General features: G+C 39.3%; 1 protein-coding gene across 1 annotated transcript; it reads left to right on the top strand.

Annotated features, from left to right (window-relative positions):
* The first annotated feature begins 15788 nt into the window (after positions 1-15788).
* On the top strand, positions 15789-16694 carry LOC116869685 (2-iminobutanoate/2-iminopropanoate deaminase-like). Its single transcript, XM_032861037.1, has one exon. It carries the CDS (start codon positions 15851-15853, stop codon positions 16295-16297), a length of 447 nt encoding a protein of 148 aa, XP_032716928.1. The 5' UTR covers positions 15789-15850; the 3' UTR covers positions 16298-16694.
* The last annotated feature ends 1546 nt before the right edge of the window (positions 16695-18240 follow it).

Here is an 18240-nt window from a genome sequence, read left to right as displayed (position 1 = left end):
GAAAATGGAGTCTTAACCCAGTCAATCTGGAGTCACCTGATCAACACTAGTTCTATCATCTGCCTAATAGACCCCTGACCCCCACTAAAGGGAAGAGACCGTGCAATGGCAGACCCACTTTTTAGCCTAGCATATCTCCCTTCTGGTGTAGAAGTCTTTCATTTTGTACAGGTCTCCAGAGCTTCTTCCTGTCTGCTACATCAGATGTTGCCTGATTCAAATTGATTTTTGCTCAAACTCTTAAAGATGTTAATATGCTCCATTTATCTTTTAACATCTCCTTTAGAATTTCTGTTTGCTTGTCTTCCTTCTTAAAATTACATTTTTTAAAAAAATTACACTTTTTCATAGGTTTATCTCTTTATAATGTCTTCAATAGCTCCTAAAATTTTTATATTAACCTCACTGTTTTCCAGTTTGTCAATTGATAATTTTTTTATTCTGTCTTTGCAGTAGTCTTTTAGGCCATTTTGACTTCTAGATAAAGCATTCTGTCCATTTATTCTGTTTTTCTTGCCTAGGATTTGTTTTTGTTTTGTTTTGTTTGGACAGCTTTATTGAGTTATGATTTAGCTTACTGTAAAATTTATCCATGGTTAAACAGCCAATTCAGTGCTTTTCAGTAAATGTACTGAGTTGTGCACACATCACTACAATCCACACATTTCTATTATCTGAAAAGATCTCCCCATAGGGGCGCCTGGGTGGCTCAGTCGGTTAAAGCAGCACGGGACCCTTCCACTCACGACATGATCTCAGGATCCTGGAGTCCCGTGGTGGGCTCCCTCTCAGTGGGGATTCTGCTTCTCCCTCTGTCCTTCTTCCCCACCCCCTTTCTCTCTCTCTCAAACAAACAAATAAATAATCTAAAATAATAATAATAATAATGATGATCATATCTCCCCATAAATAAGGCAACTAAAAAGAAAGTGAATGAATGAATGGATGAATGAATGAATAGACCCCCTCCCCCCATGCCTGTTTATATTCAGTCCTCAGTCTCTGCTCCAGCCCCCGGCAACCACTGGTTTGCTTTCTTTGCCAATAGACTAGCTTTTTCTGGACATTTCATGTCACAGAATCATATAATATACGGTCCTTGGTGCCTGACTTCTTCCACAGAGCATCACGTTTTGGAGAGCCATCAACATGTCAGTACTTCTGATGCTTTATTATTTATTTTTTAAATTTTTTAGTGGGGAGAGGCAGAGGGAGAAAGAGTATCTTTTTTTTTTTTTTAAAGATTTTATTTATTTATTTGACAGAGATCACAAGTAGGCAGAGAGGCAGGCAGAGAGAGAGGAGGAAGCAGGCTCCCCGCTGAGCAGAGAGCCCGATGCGGGGCTCGATCCCAGGACCCTGGGATCATGACCTGAGCCGAAGGCAGAGGCTTTAACCCACTGAGCCACCCAGGTGCCCCGGGAGAAAGAGTATCTTAAGCAGGCTCCGAGCAGGGCTCCATCTCACAACCTTGAGATCATGACCTGAGCTGAAATCAAGACTCGGACAGTTAATCCCCTGAGCCACCCAGGCGCCCCCGGATGTTTTAGATATGTTCACCTACCCCTTCTGGTGGTATCTCTTAGATTTAGGTAGCTCCCTCTTAAGGCACACAGAAACCAGCACCTTTCCAGACTACTTGAGGACCTTTTGCAAATCTCTGGACCTCTCTCTCAGGACAACTCCCTTATCTCTGATATATCACTCCATACCTTTTAGATATTTTGTAGACAATTTTTTTGCTGTTTTATAAAAACATTGTCCCAGCAGTGTTTTTTCTCTGAGTCCTCCAGACAACATTTCCTTTCCCTTAAAAGCTACAGAATCTTTGCCTAGGATGTAAAAATCCTCTCCTCTGTGAATGAGGCAAGGTCTGTTAGAGGCTGGGGATGGTCCCTGGGCAGGGGACCTGCTGTTTGGACCCTCCTTCACCAAAGTGAAGCTTTCAGATTTCTCCTCTCAGGCTGACAGAATCAGTTTCTGGTGCCTATCAGGCTTTTTGTGACAGAAGCAGAACTTTTCCCTGGGCTCACATTCTAGGATTTTCCGAGTGCAGAACCAGTCCAAGAAGCTGTCTAGTGGAGTGAGAGCCTCCGCAGTGGGCAATGGAGCAATGGGCCATGACTCTATCCTGCTTGCTCCGCCCGGCTCTCCAAGGGAGCCTGAAGCTCCCGTTCTCTCAGCCAAATGGGGTACCCGGGAGACATTTGCTGTTCTGGGGGGGACTCCCCTCCCAAGATGCAGTGGTGTATCGAGCAATGGTGGTTGTTGTCATTGAATGGTTAGAGAAATGAAGCTGGCTCATGCGGGTGCGGAGTGGTGAGGCGCAACTTTGGTTCAGATCAGTTTCGATGAAGCTAACTTGCCCATATGAGCAGGACTTGGGTCTACTTGTCTGGTCAGGATGAGGACAGGTAGCCTTGTCTGCAGCTGTCCTTCATTCTGAGCCTGAGTGTGTATCATTAGGAACATGTTTCTATTAGTTGCAGTTAGTGTCCAAACACATGGCACATAGTGGGACTGTCTTTTGGACTTTGGTGGGTGGTCTTTGTCCGTCAGGGTGGCATCTTAGTGAGTTGGAAGGGCGATGGTAGCCTGGAGGCAGTCTAAGGACTCTGTATTTAGATCTATAGGAATTAGAAACCCTTTGCTGACTTCAGTGTGGAGAGGGGAGTTGAGTGGGCCATACGTCAGAGTTGGGACACAGGGACGGAGACCATTTAGGAGGCTGCCATCATCATCTGTGGAAAACAAAGTGGTGGCCTGGCCAGGGCAGTGCAGCTGGAATGGAAAAGAATGAATACTTTCTTATTTTTCCCCTAGGGGGAAAAAAGATTTGTGTGGTAAAATATAGATAACATAATGAGATACCTAGAGTAATCCAACTCCTAGAGACAGAAAGTAGAACAGTGGTTGCCGGGAACCAGGGGAAGGGGCTGGGGAGTTTGTATTTAATGGGCATAGTTTCAGTTTTGGAAAATGAAAAAAGTTCTGGAAGTGGATGGTGGTGATGATCACACAGCAACGAGGAAGTATCTCATGCCACAAGACTATGCACTTAAAAATGGTAAATTTTATAACATAAAATTTTAACCTCTATTCTAATTTCTGTTTCTGTTTAACCTCTATTCTAATTTCTGTTTACCTCTTATTCTTTGTTTTTTAAATCTGTGCTGATAGCTTAAGTTCCTTTCCTGCCAGAAGGCTGAGGGATAAAAAAGAATGGGTATTCTCTTAAGATTGCTTCCAAACATTGTTTTTCTCAATATTTTTATTTAAAAAGAACATCAGTATCTGATCCTACTTTACGGACGATAGTCTGGTTCCTTCAGAGTTGTGAGATTTTATTATAACATATTTTTTTCTAGAAAATGCCTTTACAGTATATCCCCACTTCCCTGTCTGCAAATGCTCTCTGGTGTGACTAGCTGTGCATCTGAGGAGATTGAATATAGACACCAGATACCTCAGCTTCCATAAAACAAGCTCAGTAGCAGTTACAAGAAAACCCAATGGTCAGCTACTAAAATTCTTTCCTGTTACCAGCATTATCATCCTGTGACTATACGAATATATATTCAGCATATATATATATATATATCTTTTCTTTTTCTTAGGCTCTGGAATAGCTGTGTAGCCTGTGTTTATTTTGATGTGTTTTATACATTTTTGTACCTCTAACCTGACTGACCATACACTGATGAAGGTTCATTCTCATAGCAACTAACTCTGGCACAGTGTAGATACAGTTGTAAGCTCAACAATACAGAACTCACACTGACAGGGTCTCTCTTGGCAAATACAGTATCTTGACCGAGGTTAACTGAATGACTAAGTGTGTTGGGTACTGCACTGGAGACAATAAGACTCTTTCACAGTGTGGATCCAGAACAGGAAAGTTTTTTGTTTCCTCAGAAAGTGCTATAATGATTGTTGTCCTCGACCACTTGTGAAATCTTGGTGTTGATTCTTCTTTAGGTCCAGAGCTTGTAATTGACTGGACTCTGTAATTATTGAATACTTTTCTTGGAGAACCTTAGAACTTTTGGAGTCGAAGACATTTATGTTTGATAGAAATGCTTAAGTTTCTTTTTTGCGGTACAGATGGAGTAAGAAAATCCAATAGTAACAAAGGTTCATTGCCCTATTGTCTTGAGGGCAGCTCATCTTCTCGCTCAGGGCTAAATGTCCCGTGAAACCGATCAGAAATGGTACAAAGAGGTTTTAATGGAATCTTTCTCTTTTTTACACCAGCTGTGGAAATTGATGTCATTTATAGCTGACAATGAAATGAGAATCTGAATATTCTTAGGTATTTTCTAACAGAGTGTTCATTGGCTGCAATTCAGAATGATATCACCCTTTTATTAGCCAGGAGGTACCCCTCCACTCCATTCTCTCCTCTGACAAGTATTCATTGAGTACTCTTTTAGGTGTCAGATACTTTATAATTAAATTCTTAACCTTAGGACTTGGTGTCGATGGTTTGCCAGACTTTAAATTCTACTGGATCATGTAGGTTCAAGTTAATTAATTCTAGGCACTAAAAAAATGAGACTTCCTGTTAAGATGAAAATTAATCTTACAAGATTAATACAGATATTTGAAAGCCTTCTTGGAATTGAAACAGCTTTTAAGATCTTCAAATTTTGACAGGTTGGGCCAGAATGACTCTACAAACAAACAAACAAAACATTGAGCTTTAATATACATTTCAAATTGTTTCAGGGTATTGGAAATAATAAAGGACATGTTCAGTAACACACAATGTGTTAATTCTAAGTAACTATTTTAGGAAACCCATAAATTGTGGTTTGATAATCCCCTAAACATGACTGCTGACCACAGACATTTATAATTCAGATGACTTTTTTTATGCTACTAGAAGTTACATGGGATATTCTTGAGTAAAGACATGAATTTTCTTTCACTGGACCTCCGACAACAACTAATCTTATCTTATAAAATTCTATGTTAATGGAGAGTCTATTTGGGAGTGTGCCAGATGCAATTTTTCCTATTGGTTTTCCTGTTCTGTTAATAAGAATCTGAAACATACATCTATTGAGTTGAAGGCTGACATGTAATTCTCTGCTTCAGAGACATTAAAGAAATGGGAATTATTAGTGTTAACTCAACTTGAGTCAGCTGTTCAATAGAATTAAATATTGGAGATATAGTAAACCTTGTGTTTTTGTTTCTTTTCATATTCACCAAAGAAACTGTCCTGATTAGATGACATTTCAATGTAAAGAAACTAAAATTTCATCATTCTCCTTTTCCTGCTTTTTTTTTTTGTGTGTATATGGGTGAAAAGGGAGGAATGTCATGCAAGAAGGAACTTATTTCACAAAACAAAATATATGGCTTGCCTTAAGATTTTAAAAGAGTAATTTTTTTTTTTTTTTTTTTTTTTTTTTTTAGATATATGTATTTGTTTTGGGGAGGAGAGAGAGCACAAGTGGGGGGATGGACAGAAGGAGAAGAAGAATCTCCAGCAGTCTTCCCACTGAGTGTGAGCCTGATGTGGGACTCTATCTCACGTACATGAGATCATGACCTGAGCCAAAACCAAAAGGCCAATACTTAATATGGTTCTCAATCCCAGGACCCCAAGATCATGACCAGAGCCAAAGGCAGACCCTAACCCGACTAAGCCACACATGTGCCCCTAACGGAATAATTCTTAAAATGATTTCTCTTGCCCTTATATCTGCAAGGAGTTCTGAAAAATTCTAAGATTTCAGACTCTTTTTTCTGTTGCATTTATATTTCATATTTCTCACTCTTTGCTCTTATTTATGGGAAAATGCAATTCCTATGCAGTTTCCATATTAAGAGAAATTGAGTCTGTCTCTCAATTTTCCTTTAAAAGTTGCTAACTTCAGGGGTGCCTGGTTGACTCAGTCGGAAGAGCATTCAAGTCTTGACTCTTGACCTTGGTGTTGTGAGTTCAAGCCCCATGTTTGGTGTGGAGCCTACTTAAAAAAAAGTAACATCAGCATTAGTATATTCAGAGCCTTTCAGATTAAATAATTGAAGACAACCCAAAATTTTTTAGATAGAATTAGGCTTCTGACCCAAATTACATCTTAAAAAATTATATCCAGTATATGACAATAAAAAAGTTCTAAATTACAGCAATCTTATTTTCATCTGTGAGCTGAAGATATATTCAGCTAGGACAAACCCATTTACTTTCCATTTATGAAACATTTTACTTCTTTTTACTGTACTTTTTTTTGTAGGCGAAGTTCACTTCAGTTCTCAATTATTTTCAATCTTTCTATTTCCCTGTTAAAATATTTCATATAATCTTATCACTCTCTGGAGATAAAGAATTGCTATTGGACAAAATGTGATTTCAACGTGAGAATATTTTATGTAACTTAAGGATGGTGCTTAGTAAAATTTTATCACTTGCTTTCTTAAGAAAATTTAGATACTATAAATTTAGCCTCTAACATTCTTTGACATAATACTTATTCTCATTTTATGACATAGTGTCTTCTCTTTCATTTAATGGTTTAATAGAGTCATATTTGAAACTGGCTGGAAAGCAATTTCAAGAAATGGTTTACAGGCTACTTTTAACGGGCTGTGTTGGAGTATTTCTTGCCCTCGGATATAACATTATTAGTATTATTAAAAATTATTTGTTGATTGCCAGTGGTTGTATTTGGAGCAATGTGAGACATAAAGACACCATAATCACTGCCCTTAGCTCTATATCTGGCAAATAAAAACGATACATCCCTATCTGGTTCCTCTGGCTCTACCTCCAGTATTTTCTCCTTTAGGGAATGGACACAGTTTAGATTGAGATGATTCATTTTCACGTTATTTTTATTGGCTCGCTTCCCACAAGTATCCTTAGCAGTTAAGTTGAACTTTCTAAGAGGAAACTACTCCCTGTGAGGAGTAAGGTACACGAATGACCTTTGCATAACATTGATTCATGATTCCAGGACCTGCATTACGTTGGCATTGCTCAAATTTGTAGGTGTTGGAAATAACCTTGGAGATTAGAGGCATTCAAAACTCACTGGAAGAGAAACTTCTCCACAGGAATGCAATAAAGGGATTTCTTTTGTAACATTGGCATGGACACTTGACAAACTCTGTTTGCACCCGAGCAAGTAAGCATGGCCTTTCTTCCGCTTGCTCACTCCCACTGTGCACTGCATTCTCTGCAGGCCAGTTGACCGGACCATTCAATGGCAGGTACCAAAGGTCTTGCCCCTTTTGTACCCAATTCCAGCTGAAAGCCGAGTTTCCAAAGCAGTTTTCCTGCTCACTAAGAAATAAAAGGAGGAAGAGTGGAGGAAAGGAAGGCAGGCAGGCAGGCAGGCAGACAAGGAAGGGAGAGAGGAAAGGAAGTTACAATTACGCAGTCCCTCCAAAGACTTTTTCTAAGGGACTGTGCTAGGTTTTTGGGGGATGGGATGGGTGGGGTGGAAACACAGAGGTAAAATATAGAAGGAACTCTCCCCAACCAGGGTACAGATAACTAGAAAGGTTAAAAGTTGTATTCCAGTAGCTGAAACACAAGGTCAAAATGGTACATGCCGTAGATGGAATGCTGTTGAAATCCAGAAGGGAGAATGGACTATCTACTAGGCCCTCACACCTATTGATAGGGAAATAACACAGTCAAAATACACTGTCTCTTCTGTGTTCTCTCTTTTCTCCTACTTTCCATCAATTATTTATCACAAGAGTAGATTCATAGCAGTAGAAAAGGAAAGACAACAGAACAAGGAGGATACCAAACAATTTTAAAAATACAAAAAAAGAGATTGAGAATCTATGAGCTCCAGATGTTTCCAAGCTCCTTAAAGAGGGTAAAGTATAAAAACCCTCTTTGTAACATTTTCCCCATTCAGGGAAAAGGAGATAAAAGCATATTGCAATTCAGTGTCCATATTACGTGTATGGGCATGTGTATATGTGTCCAAAACACAAGTTTCCCAACCAATACTTGCCATGCATGTATTATATATTATGTATTCTGTAACTGAGGGCTGGGATGTAGAGATGAGGGAAGATAGCCAAGATAACTTCTAGCCTTTGATTTAAGCAACTGGGTTGGTTGATGGTACCATTGATTGAGATGGAGAAAATGGAGGAGGAAAATCTTTAGAAGTTCAGAGTAAAGAAAGTCAATGAAATGAAGATTTCTAATTTGGCCATGTTGTGGTTAGATTGCTTAGGATAGTGACTCTCAGTAAAACTCTCTTTGATTATACCCACAGTTAGAAATACATTTGACATCGAGAAACCCCCCATTTACATATGTGTGTGTAAAAGAGAGTGTGTGTATGTCCTCCTCCTTGAGCACGAGCCACGTAAGGTCTGGGCTGAGAGATGGGTCAAAGACATCACCTACGGGGTGGACCCAAAGAAGTGGCAAACCCATCATGAAAAGGCTGAGCCCACTTCCAGGACCCAGTGGCTAGTTATTTCTGAAACCCCGAGATGGCTAATGGATTGGGAAAGCTATTCCATTCTCACCAAAGTTCTGTCAGAAAAAGCATAAGAAGGAGAAAGTTCAAGGTCTTGTGTTGCTGTGAGAAAAATCGAAATTATGACATCTGAAGGGCTATCTCCATTTCTTGCAGAGGTGTCTCTTACTTAAAATCTGAACATATTTGGGGCACATGGGTGCCTCATTTGGTTAAGGATCCAACTCTTGATTTTGGCTCAGGTCATGATCCCGGGATCCTGGGATCAAGCCTTGTGTTGGGCTCCCGCTCATCGTGGAGTGTGCTTGAAATAATCTCTCTCCCTCTGTCCCTCTCCCCATTCATGCTCTGTCTTTTGCTGTCTCTTTAAATAAATAAATAAATATTTAAATAAATAAATTGAATCTTTTAAAAAAGAAATCTGAACACATTCAACTTTTGATTATTTTCTCATTTTTTTGAGCTAACCACATTAAAAAAATATAGAAAAATTTAGCAAATACTCCATTTCCAACATCAAGAATTAATAGTAATAACTGTTAACATTTGTCTTATTTGCTTCCAGGGTTTTTTTGTGCTGTTCCTTTTTTTTTTTTTTTTTTTTTTTTTTGTAGTAGGCTAATGTTTATTTTTGCTTTGACTTTGATAAGTAAGTTCACCACGGAAAGACATAAACAAACAAGATAGAAAGAAAACATTTACTTCACTTATGCACAACCAACACCACTTGTTTTACAAGTGAAGAATAAACATACAATTCATCAATGACTCTAGTCGCTATGAAATCCAGGACCTCCACTTGATAATTATGTGAGCAATTAAAAAAAATAGAAAAATGGTTATGTACCTGTATTCAAGACTGCCATAACGAATGGCCACGAATTGGATGGCGTTTAACAACAGAAATGTATTCTGTCGCAGTCTTGGAGGCCAGAAGGCTGAGGTCTAGCTGGAGTCCAGCTGCACTCCCTCTAGAGGTTCCAGGGGAGAAACCCTCCTTGTCTCTTCCAGCTTCCCAGGCTCCAGTCTGCCCTGCACAGACTATTTCCCTCCTGGAACTCACTGCATCAGTCACATTCCAGTGATTTGTCTCAGGGCCTTTGTATTACTGTTCCCTAAGCCTGGGTCACGGCTTCATCTTTCCATTAACAAATATGAAACCTTACAGACGAAGCTCACGTTTCTTTAACCACCACCCAACCCCATCCTCTCCCTCTTTGTGTCCTCACTTCCATCCGTACTGCTTGATCTGTATCTTCCAATCCATACTCTACAGTTTTCAGACATCATTATTTCACATATCTTTTTATTCATAAATGACTCCTCCACTGGCTGTGGCTATCATCTACCAAGCAGGAGCCCTACTACTCCAAAGTTATGCTCTCTCAGAGTGTGACAACAGCCCTGCTGAGGCACTGATGGAAATCTGGGTGGATGCTTGTGCAGGCATGTCTGGCCCAGAACTGAAGGGTGTTGCTGAGGAAGTGGAGCGGGCTCTGGGGGGAATTTTGGTTCCTTGTCTGTTTTCCCAGCTTAGAGAGATCTCTCCTAAAAATAGTGGAAGCTCTTTACCATCTGCACAACACAGCTGTGGGCCCCCTATTCTGAAATGAAGGGAACATTAGTATGGCTGGTAGAAGGACTTTATGTGTCTTTCTCCCATGACCGGTGGTGCATTCAGTAAGAGGCACCTTGGTGTAGGGAATATGCACTTGGGGTCCTTTTAGAACCATATACAGTAGTTCCTTTGGCTGTTCCTTATGCTAGACATCCGTGAAATCACATCCATCTGGGTTCTAAGTTGAAATTAACAGACCCAAAGCTATATTAAGCAGGGAAGGAACTTCTTAAAGAATATTAAGGTTCTTGGGGTACCTGGGTGGCTCTGTTGGAAGGGCATGTGACTCTTGTTCTTGATGTCATTCATGAGTTCAAGCCCCATGTTGGGCATAAAGATTATTTAAATAATAAAACTTTAAAATAAGTTCTTAAAAATATTAAGGTTCGGGGTGCCTAGGTGTTAGGTCATGATCCCCGGGTCCTGGGATTGAGCCCTGCTCAGCGGGGAGTCTGCCTCTCCCTCTGCCCCTCCCCCCATTCATGTGCTCTCTCTCTCTCTCTCTCTCTCTGTTAAATAAGTAAATAAAGTCTTTAAAAAAAAAAAAAAGAATATTATGGTTCTTATGAAATCTCTGTGGGGCCCAGGGAGTTAGGCTAGTTGTCCAGGAAGCCATGAACAGTACCCAGAGGATGGTGAGAGCATAAGTTGGCACAACCAACTGGAAAATTGACTACCATAATCTCCTGCATCTGAAAATACACTCATGATATGATCCAGTAGTTTCACTCTTAAGGTGTATACATAACAGAAAGGCACACATTTGCTCATCACAACGTATGCTAGAACATTCATGGCAGCACTGTGTTCCCAAATTGGAAACCACTCAGGCGCATGGTACAATGGATATAATCAGTGTTGAGAATTCACATGGTAAAAACTATATAACCATCCAGGATGAACTACAACATGGAAAAGAATGGATGAATCTGAAAACAATGTGGAGTGAATGAAGCTTGGAAACAGTACATTCTGTACAATTACGTTTGTATAAAATTCAAAAACCAATGAAACTAATCTACGGTATTAGAAATAACAATAGCATTTACCCTTGGGGCAGTCATGGTTGAAGGGGCAAGAATGTGGCATCTGAAGTGTGGGTTGCATTCTGTTTCTTGATCTAGACATGGCTACTTGGGTGCGTTCAGTTTGCATGTTAGGTGCTGTTCTGTAGGTATATTATACTTTAAGTAAAAAGCAGTGCAATGTGATGCAACATAATATAATACAACACACGATATAATACAATACAGGTGCTTGGATAAAGCTATAAACAGGACAGATGTTACGAATGGCAAGTGCTTTGTTAGAAGGAAAGACTATGTAGCAAGTCAGATATAACTAGAGGTGGGGAGAAGCTGACCACATGGAAGGTCAAAGGGGACCGGATAACCTGGGTGAAGTCACCACGGCCTGGGCTCTGGTCCTCAGTCTTGAACACCTAGTTACTCAAGGTGTTGGCACTACCTCTCAGGAGCAGACTTTCATTAATGGAAATTTGCGGGGCTCCTGGGTGGCTGATCCCAGGGTCCTGGGATTGAGCCCCACATCAGGCTCCCTGCTCAGCAGGAAGTCAGCTTCTTCCTCTCCCTCTGCCTGCTGCTCCCACTGTTGTGCTCTCTCTCTCTCTCTGACAAATAAATAAATAAAACCTTTAAAAAACCCGATATTTATGTATTAAAAAAAAAGAAGAAAATCGCCATAATGTACAAAACCCTGGCCGTCCATTCATTCATTTAGAAGTAAACAATATATAACAAGGGGATCTGATAACACATTCTCTCTACAGACAGATCTCCAAGACAAATCAAATTGTAATCAGAAGGGTTTATCAAGCAAGAGTCAGAGGTGGTGCCCTAGGTTAGCTTCTTAGAGAAAGCTTGTTCTTTTGACTTTCATCTTGCTTTGGTGGCTATGCTTACTTATAATAGAAATATATTTTCTAATATAAAATAAAAGCATGGACATGGTGTGTGTGTGTGTGTGTGTGTGTAGGTAATACTTGTACATGGTGCAAAATTCAAAAGGTATGAAAGGTTAAACAAGAAAAAGCAGTCTTCTTCCCACTATCCCTGTGGCTCATGTCTCTTTGACAAAGGCAATCTTCTTTTCAATGCCTTTTGTGTTCTCCCAGAGAAATGCTATGCATATGCATATATGTTTTTTTTCTTTGTTCAAAGGATAACACAACATATACTAGATAGTCTATAACATGCTTTTAACACCTAACACTGTATCTTGGAGACTGTAAATGAAGAGCTGCATTATTCTGGGGTGACTGCGTGGCTCAGTCTGTTGAGTGTATGACTCTTTATTTCAGCTCAGGTCATGATCTCAGGGTCCTGGAATCAAACCCCGCATAGGGCTCCCCACTCAGCGAGGAGTTGGCTTGGGGATTCTCCCTCTCTTTCTCTATCTCTCTCTAATTCTCTCTATCCCTCTGCCCTTCCCCACACTTGTGTCTCTCTCAAATACATAAATAATTTTTCTTAAAAAATCCTTTAAAGCAGCACCTGGCTGGCTCACTTGGTTAAGCATCTGCCTTTGGCTCTGGTCATCTTGGGGTCCTGGGATCCAGCGCCACGTCAGGCTCCCTGCTTCTCCCTCTCCCTCTGCCTACTGCTCCCCCTGCTTGTGCTCTTTCTCTCTGTCAAATAAATAAAATCTTTTTTAAATTTAATTTAATTTTTTATTTTGTTATGTTAGTCACCATCCAGTACATTAGTTTTTGATGTAGTGAATAAATAAAATCTTTTAAAAATCCTTTAAAAACAAAAAGAGCTACATCATTCTTTTCTGCAACTATATCAGTCATGCTAGGGTAGATTAGGCTACAGTAATAAAGAGCCCTCACATTTGACAGCACCGTTATCCTGATACCAAAGCCAGGCAAAGATATGACAAGAAAATAAAATTATGCATCAATGTTTCTCCAGAGCACAGACACAAAAAGCTTTAACAAAACACTATCAAATCAAAGTCATCAACATAAAAAAAAAAAAAAACCCCTACATCCTAACCTAGTGTATTTCCAGTTTATCTTGTGTTCCAGGAATGAAAGCTTGAATTAATGCATCGATTAATTTAATGTACCATATAAATTAAGTCAAATTAAGTCAAATAAAGTAAAAAAAAAAAGATGATCTTCATAGAGGCAGAAAAAATCAGCACCAATACATGATAAAAAAAAAAAAAACAAAACCCTCAACAAACCAGATAGAAGGGCATTTCTTAAACTAGAAAAGGGCATCTGGGAACAATCTACAGTAACATCAGACCTAATGGTGGAGGACGAAATGCTTTCCTCCTAAAATACTATCTACTCTTTATCACTTCTATTCAGTACTGGGCTAGAGGTCCTTGCCAGTACAATAAGGAAAAAAAGAGAAGATGGGGCAGGGGAGAGGAAAAGAAAAAGAGAAAGAGAGTGAGAACTATTCCTATTGGAAAGGGAGAAGTAAACTTTTTATCTACAGATGACATAATCCTTTATGTAGAAAACCCCAAGTAACCCACCAAGAAAAGTCTAGAACTAATAAATTTGTTCAGTAATGTCACAGGACACAAGAGCAATATTATACAAAGTTAATTATATTTCCATATTCTGGCAACGAAGATGAAATTAAGGAAATAATTCAATTTATAAGATAATCAAAAAGAAAATGTTTAGAAATTTATTAAGCGGAGTGTCAGATAGATACACTGAAAATAACAGAATATTGCTGTAAGAAATTAAAGACAATATAAATAGATACTATACGCTCATGGATTGGGAGACTCAATATTGTTAAAATGCAATTTCCCCCAGATGGATTTAATTCAACACAATTTTTTCTTTTTTTTTTTTTTTTTAAGATTTTATTTATTTGTTTGACAGAGACAGAGAGAAATCACAAGGAGGCAGAAGCAGGCTCCCTGTGGAGCAGAGGGCTCCCTGCTGAGCAGAGAGCCAGTGCAGGGCTCCATCCAGGGACTCTGAGATTATGACCTGAGCTGAAGGCAGAGGCTTAACCCACTGAGCAACCCAGGCACCCTCAACACAATTTTTATCAAAATCCCAGCAAATGATTTTTTTGTAGAAATAGATGATCTGCTACAAAATTTATATCGAAGTGTAAATAACTTTTCAGAGCCAGCCAAAACAGTTTTGAAGAAAAATAACAAAGTTGGAGGACTTGTATTGCTCAATCTCAAAACTTACTATTAAGGCTATTTGTTGGGGTGTCTGGGTGGCTTGGTCAGGTAAAGTGTCTGCCTTTGGCTCAGGTCATGATCCCAGAGTCCTGCGTTCCACCCCTGCATTGGGTTCTCTGCTCAGCGGGGAGCCTACTTCTCATTCTCCCTCTGCCCCCCTCCATTCATGCTCTCTCCCTCTCAAATAAATAAATATAATCTGAAAAAAAAAAAAGCTACTTGTCATCAGGATGGTATGGCATAAGGAACTATGCCTGTTAGGGTACTGGCAAAGGATGGGCATATACAGGAATGATGTAGGATTGAGAGAACAGAAATAAACCCTTACATTTATGTTAAATTGATTTTAAATAAAGGTTCTAAGACAACTGAATGGGGAAAGGATAGTCTTCATAGAAAATTGTGTGGGGACGACTGGATATCGATATACAAAAATAAACAAACCAACAAACTTAACTCATACCGCACACAGAAATTAATTCAAAATTAGGCATAGACTTACATTTTAGAGCCAAAACTATAGAATTTCCTGAGGAAAATAGAAAATCTTTGTAACCTCGAGTTAGAGTTCTCAGGACATCATAAGCATAGGAATAAAAGAAAAAAATTGATAAACTGAACTTGATTAAAGAATTTTTGCCCTTCAATATATGCTATTAACAAAATTAAAAAGACAAGTTATACAGACTGAATGAAAATTTTTGCAAATCGTGTATCTGATAAAGGGCTTATATACAGAATATATTAAAAAAATTCCTACAACCTGGGGTGCCTGGATGGCTCAGTCAGGTAGGCGACTGGCTCTTGCTTTTAGTGAAGGTCATAGTCTCTGGGTATGGGGGTTGGGCCCCCAAGTTGGGCTCCACACTGAGTGGGGAATCTGCTTGTCCCTCCCCACTCTCTCTAGAATAAATGAATGAAATCTTTAAAAAATAAATAAATAATAAATAATAATAATAATAAATAAATACAAATAAAAACAAAATTTCCTTCAACTTAACAATTTAAAATTGGGCAATTTGGAGAGATTTGAAGGGACATTTCACCAATATGTACAAATGGCTAGTAAGTACCTGTAAAGGTGCTCGATACCATTAATCATTAGGGAAATACAAATTAAAACCACAGTGAGATACCGCTTCCCAACCACTAGCCATCATGGAAAAGAAAGTAATTACTGAGTACCGGCCAGGATGTGGAGAAACATTATTCTTGGGAATGTAAAATGGTGCAACTATTTTAGAAAGCAGTTGCTTAAACTGTTAAACATTGCTTAGCAATTCTTCTCCTAGGGACCTAACCCCCCCCCCCCCCCCCCCCAAAAAAACGAATACACAAGTCCTCACGGATCCTTTGAGCTTTTCTGTGAGAGCTATGCTCCTGGAAAGCAGCAGCATGGAGAAATCCCTCCACCATTTTGTATTCTGAGCAAGCTGATTGCCTTTGCATCCCATCCCCTTGCATAGTGCCTTCCATCCTTCCTTAAGATTCTAATGAGGTCCTGGTGAGACGCTACTAGAGGCGGTGTACGGGTTTGTTCTCTTGGAGGGACAGCAAGCTAAAAGGGTTAGCCATGGCGTCTCTGATAAGAAAGTTGATCAGCACTGCAAAAGCCCCAGGGGCCATTGGTCCCTACAGTCAAGCCATGTTAGTCGACAGGACCATTTACATTTCGGGACAGCTGGGCATGGACCCTGCAAGTGGACAGCTCGTGCCAGGATGGGTGGCAGAAGAAGCCAAACAAGCTCTTAAAAACATGGGCGAAATTCTGAAAGCTGCAGGCTGTGACTTCACTAACGTGATAAAAACAACTGTTTTGCTGGCTGACATGAATGACTTCAACACTGTCAATGAAGTCTACAAACAGTATTTCAAGGGTAGTTTTCCTGCAAGAGCTGCTTACCAGGTTGCTGCTTTGCCCAAAGGAGGCCGTGTGGAGATTGAGGCAGTGGCTGTCCAAGGACCTCTGACAACAGCATCGCTCGAAGTGGGTCCAGCGATATTTAGTCTGGAATTTTAACAATGTTTTCAGATTAACATCTTAATTTTTACAGTTGACGTTGGAAAGCGTATGATTGACTTAAAACATTTGAGGCCATTATGGAAATACCATATAATAAGGGGAATTAAGCCTGAACTGGGGATCAGATGACAACTCCAGTTACTGGTGTCATAAATCACACGCACACTCATGTTCCTGGATGTGGGGAAAGAGATGCTCATTACATCTTTACACAAATAAATGAAAGGAAAGGGAAATAAATCGTAGGAAAGAGGGGTTACTATTCTTGATAATTAAGAGCACACGCAATTCAGTTAAATCCTGTTAATTGAATGATGTGAAATACTTAGTTCTCACATGAGCTATATAATTCTGCTTTACTTGAGTAAAATTAAAGTACTAAAATTTGAATGGTAGAAGTGAAGGAGAAGAAAGTAGACCACAATTTTAACAGATAATATTTTTCTAATGGAAATAAAACAGACATGCAGATTTAAAAAAAAAAAAAAAGATTCTAATGAGACCCAGTGATGACTCCCTTGTTTATCTGCCTCTATAAAAATCCCAGACCCTCTTCCTTTTCTTGGAGATATTTCTCACTAATGAATGTTCTCCCGATGGCAATAGCCTGACTAAAATCATCTCCCTGAGAGTCCAGTGCATTCCATCTTTCACATAACAGAAACTTGTACACAATTACTTTTGGCTGCATTATTAAACAACTTTGGGGAACAATCCAAACGTCCATCAACTTAGTGAATCGGTAAACAAAATGTAGCCTACCCACACAATGAATTCTATTCAGCAGTAAAAAAGAATCGTACATGTACTATATGGTTGAATCTCAGAAACATTATGCTAAGTGGGAAAAAGCCAAATGCCAGAAAATACATATAATGTGATTCTATTTCTATAAAGTGTCCAGAAGAGACAAATTTAGAGAGACAGAAAAATAAATCAGTGGTTGCCTATGGCTGCGTGGGGAAGGGAGATTGTCTGCAAATGGATTCACGGGAACTAGGGAGAGGGGTGTTCTGAAATTGTAGTGTGGGCGCCTGGGTGGCTCAGTGGGTTAAGCATCTGTCCTCAGCTGATGTCATGATCCCAGAGTCTCTGGATCAAGTCCCTGCTCAGCGGGGAGTCTGCTTCTCCCTCTGCCTCTCACCCTACTTGTGTTCTCTCTTTCTCTCTCTCAAATAAATAAATAAAATCTTTAAAAATGAAAAAATTATTATGAAAATCTAGAATTAAACTCATGACTCTCTTAGATTCCTAGATCATCTTCTAGGACTTTCTCTAGGAAGTATACAATCGTTACAGAGTAAACGAGTGTTTTTTATTAGGCTTAGAATGGTCTTCGAAAGTTACTGATTAAATAATTAAAACTTAATAAAATGTTTGTAAAGTTAAAAAAATAAATTAATTAATTAAATTTGAGTGTGGTGATCTTATAATTTTATAAGTTCACTAAAAACCATGGAATGGTATACTTATGACGGGTGAATTTCATGGTATATAAATTATATCTCAGTAAAACTATAAATAATAAAAAGAACCTGAGATAAAATTCAAATGCTATGAAAACTATGAAAATTGACTATCAGAGCCAGCTGTATCCTAAAAGTGAAGTTGGCATCTAGATTTCTGGTGTGCTGTATGATAGTCTCATTAACCCTTCCACACAGCAGAGTGAGTAGAATTTGGAGAGAAATCCTTCCATAACTTTGGGGTCTATGTTTGATCCAGATATCTAGAACCAACTGTCAGAACCAGAGGCCCTTGCTACCATAGCCAAAGATCTGTAATTGTGATTTATATTTTCTAGTCAAACAGAAATTTTCATAGTTGCATTTAAAAAAGTCCTGTGGGCTCATGGGTGACTCAGTCAATTGAATGCCCGGCTCTTAATCTCAGCTCAGGTCTTAATCTCAGGGTCGTGAGATTGAGCCCTGCTTCAGGCT

This window comes from Lontra canadensis, unplaced genomic scaffold (assembly GCF_010015895.1).
Source record: "Lontra canadensis isolate GAN:19392208 unplaced genomic scaffold, GSC_riverotter_1.0 scaffold20, whole genome shotgun sequence".
NCBI lineage: Eukaryota > Metazoa > Chordata > Mammalia > Carnivora > Mustelidae > Lontra > Lontra canadensis.
This window is presented reverse-complemented; position numbering and strand designations above follow the sequence as displayed.